Raw genomic sequence first — 10,823 nt, 5'->3', positions numbered from 1 at the left:
GTAAAGAAAATACCACAGTCCTGGTTAACGTGCCTATAATGCATTACTGCGATTAACTCTGACTACACTTGTAAAACCTCAAGGACATGACACAAAACTCAAATGTATTACTAACAACCAATTTATTTAATTACATCCATAGCACAATTATCACCACCAATGTTACAGCATTCATTTGGCAGAGTTGAAGGTGTAAAATAGCACTATTACACTTTCCGGTGAAGTTTCTTTAATTTTTAACTACACATTTTCCATACGGCAGCTGATTAGCTGGGGTGTCAAATACTTGAGTCCGTTTCGACGATGTTGATTTAAGTTTACTGTCTTCCTGCTCTTATTTTCTTCTCCATCTGTCAAAATCTATAGAAAGCCTTCTCATTTTCCAAATCTTTGTCCCAAAGCCTTCTAATTTAGGTGAGTGTTGCTGAACTTTAAATACTGTACTTTAAACTACTATAATTGAACATCACTCCAGGTAATTGGACTAATTATACAGCAAATAAATACACTGTCTTCAATCATTTAAAATGATGATTCAGCTAGACAAGACAAGTTTGTGAAGTCGTGGATGCCACATTTATTAGTATAATGACTTAGCTTCACTAATTATTTTGTTTCATTTCAAGAATTTCACTGCACCGTTTTATCATCCACAATAGGAGGAAGACTAGAAAGAAAAGAAAGAAATTTTATTGCTATAGCACCTTTTACATCCTCAGGATATCCCAAAGCACTTTACAGCCAAGCCTGAATCATCCTGGCGAGCAAAGATAACTATCAGATTCTTAAAACTTGTATAGAACCTTGGTTAGACCACACTTAAGAGTATGGTGTCAAGTCCTGATCTCCATATTACAAAAAAAATAGAGGCACTGGAGAAGGTGCAAAAAATTTTACAAGGATGATAGCAGAACTGATTGGTTATAACCAATCAGGAAAGACTGAACAGGGTGGGGCTCTTTTCCCCGAGAAAAGGGAAAGCTGAGAGGTGATCCAATAGAGGTCTTTAAAATTATGAAGGGGTACGTAGGGTAGACGTAGATGAAATGTTTCCATTTGGGGGGGGGGGGGAGGGGAACCAAAATTGGGGTTCATAAATATAAGATATTCACTAAATAAATCCAACAAGGAATTCAGGAGAAACTTCTTTACCCAAAGCGTGGTAAGACTGTAGAACTCGCTACCACAGGGAGTGGTTGAAGCAAATAGCACAGATGCATTTAAGGGGGTAGTTAGATAAACACATACGGGAGAAAGGAATAGAAAGATATGCTGATAGGGCGAGATAAAGAGGGGTGGGAGGAGGCTCGTGTGGAGCATAAAGAGCGTGGAGCAGTTGGGCCGAATGCCAAGTTTACCTGCTGTAAACTTCTATGTAATTCTTTTCTTCACACGCATTTATTTCGCCTATGTTAAGCTCCTTGGTACGCTTTTCTATGTTAAAGGCGCTATATAAATGCAAGCTGTTGTTGTAGAACGACATGTCTCACTACACACAAAGTGGGCTTGAAAAATACTTTGGGAACCTTACTCCATTAAAATGAATGAAACTACCCCCTCTCCATTCGAAGAAAGAACAATACCTCCAATGAAGGTTTGCAATCTGTCGAGCAGTTACTGAGTTTTTTTTAAAAAAAACCCACTCCTACCATCTCCCCGACATGTGAACTAGTTCACCTTAAATTGTCTCCTCCCTCCATCTTAGGCGGCGGTCGCGGTTTTGATGAAGTCATAGAGCAGCGCCCGGCGGCTGGGCAACGGCGCGCTCCTCGGCGCAGGGACCTGAGGCCCGGGTACACGCTCCGCTTCACAGCGATCCCGACAGACAGACAGACAAGACAGACGGAGGGAGGGAGGTGAGCGGCTAAACCGGCTGTCGGTTTAAATGACAACGGGTCACCGTTTAGAATTAATGTCCTAAACATCGGCCGCTGCGTGACGGGAGGGCTCCTCGTGCCGGGCGACGGTTTAACGGTCGCTCCGCCGTTTGAAAAAAAAACCGTTCGGAAAGCCGAGCTGGCGCGGGTGACGCAATAGAACGCGGGGATTGTCTACGTCATCAACGCGGCGTGTTGCCGGGGAAATAAAGGGGGAGGGGCAACCCGCACCCCCATCCCGCATCTTTGCCCCCCCCCCATACAACCCATCACCCCCATACTCCCCCCCCTCCCCCAACCCATCACCCCCATACCCCCCCCCACAACCCATCCCCCCCATTCTCCCATCTAACCCATCCCCCCCATTCTCCCATCTAACCCATCCCCCCCATACTCCCACCCAACCCATCCCCCCCATACTCCCATCCCCCCCATACCCACACACAGCCCCCCCCCCATACCCACACACAGCCCCCCCCCCATACCCACACACAGCCCCCCCCCCATACCCACACACAGCCCCCCCCCCCATACCCACACACAGCCCCCCCCCCCATACCCACACACAGCCCCCCCCCCATACCCACACACAGCCCCCCCCCATACCCACACACAGCCCCCCCCCATACCCACACACCCGCAGCCCTCCCCCATACCCACCCACACGCAGCCCCCCCCCCATGCCCATCCACACGCAGGCCCCCCCATACCCATCCACACGCAGCCCCCCCCCCCCAATACCCACCCACAGGCAGCCCCCCCCCCATACCCACCCACACGCAGCCCTCCCCCCATACCCATCCACACGCAGCCCCCCCCCCCCCAATACCCACCCACACGCAGCCCCCCCCCCCCAATACCCACCCACAGGCAGCCCCCCCCCCATACCCACCCACACGCAGCCCTCCCCCCATACCCACCCACACGCAGCCCCCCCCCATACCAACCCACACGCAGCCCCCCCCCCATACCCACCCACAGGCAGCCCCCCCCCCCACACCCACCCACACGCAGCCCCCCCCCCCCCATACCCACCCACACGCAGCCCCCCCCCCAATACCCACCCACACGCAGCCCCCCCCCATACCCACCCACACGCAGCCCCCCCCCATACCCACCCACACGCAGCCCCCCCTCCCCCATACCCACCCACACGCAGCCCCCCCCCATACCCACCCACACGCAGCCCCCCCCCATACCCACCCACACGCAGGCCCCCCCCCATACCCACCCACACGCAGGCCCCCCCCATACCCATCCACACGCAGGCCCCCCCATACCCACCCACACGCAGCCCCCCCCCATACCCACCCACACGCAGCCCCCCCCATACCCACCCACACGCAGCCCTCCCCCATACCCACCCACACGCAGCCCTCCCCCATACCCACCCACACGCAGCCCCCCCCCATACCCACCCACACGCAGCCCCCTCCATACCCACCCACACGCAGCCCTCCCCCATACCCACCCACACGCAGCCCCCTCCATACCCACCCAGACGCAGCCCTCCCCCATACCCACCCACACGCAGCCCCCCCCCATACCCACCCACACGCAGCCCCCCCCCATACCCACCCACACGCAGCCCTCCCCCATACCCACCCACACGCAGCACCCCCCCATACCCACCCACACGCAGGCCCCCCCCCATACCCACCCACACGCAGGCCCCCCCATACCCACCCACACGCAGGCCCCCCCATACCCACCCACACGCAGCACCCCCCCATACCCACCCACACGCAGCCCCCCCCATACCCACCCACACGCAGGCCCCCCCCCATACCCACCCACACGCAGCCCCCCCCATACCCACCCACACGCATCCCCCCCATACCCACCCACACGCATCCCCCCCATACCCACCCACACGCAGCCCCCGCCATACCCACCCACACGCAGCCCCCCCCCCATACCTAACCCACACGCAGCCCTCCCCCCATACCCATCCTCACACAGCCCCCCCCCCGATTACCCACCCTCACACAGCCCCCCCATACCCACCCTCACACAAGCCCCCCCCCATACCCACCCACACAAAGTGCCCCTGCCCCCCCCCATACACACCCACACACAACCCCAGCACCCCCATATACACACTATGGAAACCTGAGCTAAATTGGAAATGCACGAGTCAGTTGAAACAAAAAATGACAAAACATTCTTGTTTAGCCTATCTGTTTTGTGTTTCATTATTTTCCTGTTTCACTTCTAATCAAATCTGGTTGCCTTGTTCGATGAAGAACATGTGTGTGGTATTGGTGCTTCAGGGAGTTGCTGCAGGGCAGGGGGTGATGAGACTCTAAAGTGAGGCCGATTTTGCTAAAACCTGCTTGCTGCCTTGTTGATTAGGGGCTGGATTAACAATGACTATGGAGAGGTTTGTTTTTTTAAAGTTTTTATAAGTTTACTGGTAAAACTACTGAATGATGTTTACCAGTGTCTCAATGTTGCAGTAAATTTGAATGTTTATTTTTAAAAAATAAATTCCATAGGTAAATTAATCCAGAATCTGATTTCTTTCTATTTTCAGCTTTGAATGTGATGACGTAGAGCATTCTTTCAATAGCCCGGTTTACCATGGCATCTGAGGCGTTTGGAGAAGGGGCAGAATCTTCGGCAGCTTTTGTGAAAGGTGGGGATTCGAGTGGTAAAAGAATTGAGCACCGTGTAATCGGCGAGTCCAAACCGACGGACGAGAAAGATCAACTGAAGGAGAAGGACTGGAATATCGGGAGAACTGAGCCAATGTCAAAAAGACAGATGAAGAAGTTAATGAGGGAGAAACAGTGGCAGGACCAGAAAGAGCAACGCAAGTAAGTGTTGGGAGCAAGTTATTGTACAAGTATCTCTCCACTTTAATTTTTCCGCGGCCACTGATTTATGGTGAATGAGTAAGTCAAATTCCCATTTATTGTTCCGGTGTTTTGCGGATCGCAATTTTGCGATTTCCGTCCATTTTTCTGTGAAAACTGTAATCGACGTCCTTGATTTTCTCCCTTTTTCTAATACCCCAAGGTACACACACCCTGCTTTCTGAGGACAAGCAGGGAGGTAACTACCTCTCTATCTGCCACCAGTACATCTCTCCTCAGCTATGCTGTGGAACCTGAATTACACCACTGAATGTACTTAAACCAGCAATAATCACAAATAAATATCCTCCTGAATAATGAAGCTATTCAAATGCTAGGAGTAGCTGTAACTATTAACCATAATCTACAAAAAATCCTTCTAATTTTTTTATATTAGAACTAATTTTAAACATTAATTCTGATTGATCAATTTTTAATCTTTCTGCTTTATATTTTTAACCGCCCCTCATTATTGCATACGCACCATAAAAAAAAATCTTTGAGACTTCTGTGTGGTGCTTTCTGTAATATATCGACAACACAAACCCCAAGGGATTGAATTATCTGGAAGTTCTGCCACATGTCAGGAACATGCGATCACACCAGCCTTGTGTATTAGAAGCTTAATTAAAATTGGGACCGTTTTTTTTTGTCAGTACTCATTAAAATATTTGCACGGATACGTTGAATAATCAGAAGTAGCCATGCCAGCGTCTTCTTTCCTTTCACTCATTAACAGTAACAATTAAAATTGTAAACTAGCCACCTTCCACTATCTCTCTTCCTCTGGGGTTAGGCAAAAACGTAAAGAGAAGAAACTCAAAAGAAGACTAGAACGTCAAACTCAGACCGAGGATAGGAATGAAGAGTCTGCCAGGAAACGATTCAAGAGGGATGTCACTCCAAGTAACATTCGTGTAGCGCTGGACTGCAGCTTTGATAGTTTAATGGTGTTGAAGGTAAGGGAGTGTGAGAGTTGCACGGGAGTTGCATAGAATTAACGTGCAGTTTATAGCGCAGAAACAGGCCATTCGGTCCAACTGGTCTGTGCCGATGTTTATGCTCCACACAGGCCTCCTCCCTCCCTGCTTCATCTCACCCTATCATCATATCCTTCTATTCACCTCAACACTCCATGTGGCAGCGAGTTCCACATTCTAACCACTCTCTGGGTAAAGAAGTTTTGGATTTATTAGTGACTATCTTATATTTATGGCCGCTAGTTTTTGTCACCTCCCACAAGTGGAAACATCTCTACGTCTACCCTATCAAACCCTTTTATAATCTTAAAGTCCTCTATCCGATCACTCCTCAGCCTTCTCTTTTCTATTTTGTAATTGAGTAAGAATATTGTTAGAATTAACAATAAGTGATGTGTGAGTTTTTAAGTGTAAAGTGTGTTGTGGTTTTTCCTCTTTCTATTTCACTACTAAGCCCTTGATATATTGTTAAATGCACGAAACTAAAGTGTGTATAATGGTTAAAATCGCTTTTTTAAAATTTAGGATGTCAAAAAGCTGCATAAACAGATTCAGAGGTGTTACGCAGAAAATCGAAAAGCAACACATCCTGTAAAGGTGAGTCTTGACATCCATTTTGATTTGCGTCTCTGGAGAACAGATATACACAAACTGAAAATGGCACCATCCTCTTAAACATCAAATTTCCGATCCGAAATACCAGTAGCAGTCTTTATCAAGGAGCAGTCCAGGCTAAGCTCTATAATTCTTACGAACTTAAAATCATTATAACTATAAGCCACTAAGAATTGTGAACGTAAGGGAAACTTTCAACGGGGTTTTCTATTCACCACAGTAAGCAAAAAGGTAACTTTTAATACAAGTGCTGAGCTGAATCATCATGAAAAAATTCTGTGAATTTTGGAAGCTTAAATGTGACTTGGTTAACTTCTGAATGAAGTGCTGAATTCAAGTATACGATTTTTTTTTTCAAAACTAAATACATACTTCACTCTGCATCCATTTGTTTCCAGTACTCAGTGGTCTATACAATAATTAGTTCTGGGTAACATGGACCAGGTTATTAATGCATCAAGAAACAATGTCATGGAATAATAAGATTACGGCACACCATACAAATTCTCAATTTCAGCTGTTCTAGGGGAGGGGAGTGTGATTGCATGCCGACAGGAACATACGGTGGGTTTAGTCCATATCATTCACACCATACACTTGAGAGTAGGTTGCCTTTCTGCCTCTTGGACTGCAAGTGGCATCGAGGAAAGGAAGTTTTTTTTCCCCTAATGAAACAGAATGTTGTTAAGTTGATGCTGAAGAAATTAGTGTGAAGTATCACATACGAACAATCCTGCCTCTAAGCCAGAAAAGTTCAAGCCACTCTCCTGGGCTTAAGCACATAATCTAGGCTCACACTTTATACTACACTGAGGGAGTGCTGCATTATCAGAGGTGTCATCCTATGGATGAGATGTTAATCGAGGGCCTACTTACCTAAACCGGTGGACATTAAAGATCCCATGGCACTATTCGAAGAAGAAAAGGTAGTGCCGTTCTTTGTGGGATCTTGCTGTGTGCAAAATGACTACCGTATTTGACCTAAAAAAGAACAGACACTACTTGAAAGTAATTCATGGGTGTGATGGACTTTTAAGGTGTTTCCAAGGGATCTGATAAGGTGTTATGTCAGTGTTAGTAATTTTTTTAAAATCCTGACAGTGTACTTTGAGTAGGTATTAATTCTAACTTTCTTTTCTCACTAGATGTATTTGACCAGCCACAGTGGACAGTTAAAGAAGAATATGGATGAGAATGACAAAGGATGGGTCAACTGGAAGGTACGACAAAACTTCACACAAAATAGTTGTCAAACTGGAAACAAGGAAACAATGACTTAAATATTTTACATAGCGGTAATTGGCCAGGTGATCAGAGCTGCCGTTTACATAGGGCAGTGTGTCGAGACGTAAAGCCTCAAACCATCAAGCGATGCTCTACCATGCAATGATTTTTAGCTGGTGGGAGATGCACAAGAGCAGCTACGGGTGACTGTCACCAACTCCATGGAGGAACTAATTCTCCAACCGAAACATAAACTGTATAGGGTTGGGGAATGAGTATATTAAAAACAAACGTGTACAGTTCCTGTTCAGAACACATTCGAATATCACTTGAATTACTAATGGCAATGAAAATTCAGATTAATATAAACGTGCTTTATTGTAATTTGACTTTGTCTGTTAGGGAATTGTCATTACCTCAGAGCACTTCAGTGAAGCAATGGAGAAGGAAGACTTGGTTTATCTCACCTCTGACTCTCCTAACGTGCTGATTGAACTGGATGCAACGAAAGCTTACATCATAGGTGGCTTGGTGGATCATAATCACCACAAGGTAATCTGTGCATCTTCCAATGCCCTGAAGCTTAGAGTTCTTTGATGAAAGTAACCGTGAGATTGTAGTCATGTGCAATCCTTTAACGGCATATATAAATCCAAGTCGTTCTTGAAGATCGCTCAATAAAGCTGCAGCCCCACAAAAATAAATTAAGCGATTTGAGAAAATGGATTTAACATTACTTTGTCTTGGCTTTTCCGTGGCTGCCATTTCAGGGTCTAACGTACAATAAAGCACTGGAATTAGGAATCGCACATGCCCAGCTTCCTCTTGGAAACTATGTGAAAATGGATAGCCGCAAAGTGTTGACTGTAAATCATGGTAAGTACTAAAATGAGCCTAGTTTTCTTCTATGATAAGGGCATGTAGTTCAACCGCAGTTTTTAACGTACAGCTCATGTGTTTCAAACAGATAATCTGCAATAATTCATTTAAATAACATGGTGCAAATAAATCTGCCTTTTATAAATTAGTTTTTTTTTGAAAAATGAGACCAGTGTTACATTTTGTGCTCTGAAGGCTGTTGTGTGGAAGACTAATGTTCAACAAAGTATGTTGCTCATCATTAACATTTTTTAATCAACAGAAGTATAATCTTGTTGATGAGGGACCAAAGCTATACCTGACGTGAAAGTGTCGATACAAATTTTCTTCCAATAATATAAATAGAGGCATAGTGTACAAAAGCAAGGAAGTTATGCTAAACCTTTATAAGTTACTGGTTAGGCCCCAGCTGGAATATTGTGTCCAATTCTGGGCACCACACTTCAGAAAGGATGTCAAGGCCTTGGAGAGGGTGCAGAGGAGATTTATTAGAATGGTACCAGGGATGAGGGACTTCAGTTATGTGGAGAGACTGGAGAAGCTGGGGTTGTTCTCCTTAGAGCAGAGAAGGTTAAGGGAAGATTTAATAGAGTTGTTCAAAATCATGAAGAAGAGTTTTGATAGAGTAAATAAAAAGAAACTGTTTCCAGTGGCAGAAGGGTCGGTAACCAGAGGACACAGATTTAAGGTAATTGACAAATGAGCCAGAGGTGAGATGAGGAGAATTTTTTTGGTTGTAATGATCTGGAGTGTGCTGCCTGAAAGGGTGGTGGAAACAGATTCAGCCGTAACTTTCAAAGGGGAATTTGATAAATTATTGAAGGGGAGAAAATTGCAGGGCCATGGGGAAAGAGCAGGTGAGTGGTACTAAATGGACAGCTCTTTCAAAGAGCCGGCAAAGGCACGATGGGCTGAATGGCCTCCTGTGCTGTCAGATTCTATGACTAAATAAAGTCAGGTATCACATTGTAGCAGCAAGGCAAGGTGACAGAGTGGTGAGATGCTGATTCTGTGATCTCAGTTGCACACAGATGCCTTTCCACAAGGAAAGAGGGATGGAAAATGGGAGGGTGGAGCAGAGTGGGGGAAAATAATCATTGGCTCATGCAGCTCACTCAGGTGTGAGAGGAAATCATCTTGCCGGCCCTTAGGAGCCACGTGGCTCAGTAAGATGACAAAGGCAAGAACAACAGAGGGGTTCAATTAATGGATAATGTACTTTCAAACAAGTACATTTATAACCCATTCCACTAAAAAGTATGTCAACAACTTTAATGTTGGGGCACTAGTAAAATGTTACGTCCATCCTGCCATCTGGTGCCTAAATGAGGATTGTTTTCCTTCCCACAGTATTTGAGATAATCCTGGCCTATTTAGAGAAGGAGGACTGGCAGGAAGCCTTTTTTACCATCCTGCCACAGCGCAAAGGTGCGGTCCCTGCAGGCCAGCCTGGCAGCACAGAACAAAACGAGCCTGATGGTGACTCGGACACTTGCGATTCTACAGAGAATGGAACAGAGGCTGTTGCACAGGAAGACAAACAGCCTAGTGAATTAAATTGTGAAGAGAGTGGCACAGAAATTAGTGAAGGAATAGATGGTGAAACGTAACACTGTCTCTATTTGATTAAATACTTTAACCATTGTTTTGAGGTTTTATTTATTTGTGAGCCCTTGTATGGCTAAAATGATCCAAAAGCAGGACTTTTGATTTGGCATCATAACACTTTACGTTTCTCTCTTGTATTCTCACATGATACTTAAGTCACTGAGTTCAGTGAAGTGTTTTTGGACAAAATATTTGATCCATTTAAAATATTTTAACCAAGGTTGCTAGTTGTTCGCCTATGTTAGTGACTCCACTGGACCTTGTAAATCGCTGCGTTACAGTTGCTGGAATTTAAAATTGCAATGCCTGCAGTCAGTGCCAGTTTTCAAAGTAGTATTTTAGTTGCTTTGGGTTAGTCTAATGAAGTCCGACTAGATTGTACACAGAGTTGTTCCTAATTGCTTTACAAAGTCACCGACTAGGTTGAAAATGGTGTCAGTTTATTCCCCCAGATTAAATGCGTCTTATTCTATGAATGTGCCCTATGTATGTACGTATGTGTGTATATATAAAAACTAATCCAGTTCCTTGTAGTATTTCAATTATTACAGGTGTCCATATTTACTGTAAATTGCTAACATGCTATAAAAAGAATTCTGATTTTCATGGGAGCAAACCAATGATAATCAAATAACAAAATAGTTAAGATACTTTGATTTCAGTTTGCTACACTAGTTTACAATGGAAGCAATGACCAGCCAACTTGTCCTGGATGTTTATAGTTCTAGATGCTTACGTTTCAGTAATAATACTTACCGACAGAAGGTGATTAACTTTTTAAT

At 45.5% G+C, this 10,823-nt stretch overlaps 1 protein-coding gene and 1 long non-coding RNA gene across 2 annotated transcripts; one reads left to right on the top strand and one right to left on the bottom strand.

Moving 5' to 3' along the window:
• Nucleotides 1–371: 371 nt before the first annotated feature.
• LOC137330556 (uncharacterized) lies at nt 372–2,012 on the bottom strand. The gene is made up of 2 exons (XR_010965054.1): nt 1,678–2,012; nt 372–667 (listed from the first exon to the last, which is right to left on the bottom strand). It is a non-coding gene; the product is annotated as an uncharacterized lncRNA (long non-coding RNA).
• On the top strand, nt 1,723–10,565 carry LOC137330540 (tRNA methyltransferase 10 homolog A-like). Its single transcript, XM_067994505.1, has 8 exons — nt 1,723–1,856; nt 4,414–4,696; nt 5,532–5,694; nt 6,241–6,312; nt 7,476–7,550; nt 7,957–8,106; nt 8,325–8,430; nt 9,784–10,565. The coding sequence occupies exons 2-8, from the start codon at nt 4,461–4,463 to the stop codon at nt 10,041–10,043; spliced, it is 1,062 nt and encodes a 353-aa protein (XP_067850606.1). The 5' UTR covers nt 1,723–1,856; nt 4,414–4,460; the 3' UTR covers nt 10,044–10,565.
• Nucleotides 10,566–10,823: the final 258 nt, after the last annotated feature.

Source organism: Heptranchias perlo, chromosome 1 (assembly GCF_035084215.1).
Source record: "Heptranchias perlo isolate sHepPer1 chromosome 1, sHepPer1.hap1, whole genome shotgun sequence".
Classification (NCBI taxonomy): Eukaryota; Metazoa; Chordata; class Chondrichthyes; order Hexanchiformes; family Hexanchidae; genus Heptranchias; species Heptranchias perlo.
This window is presented reverse-complemented; position numbering and strand designations above follow the sequence as displayed.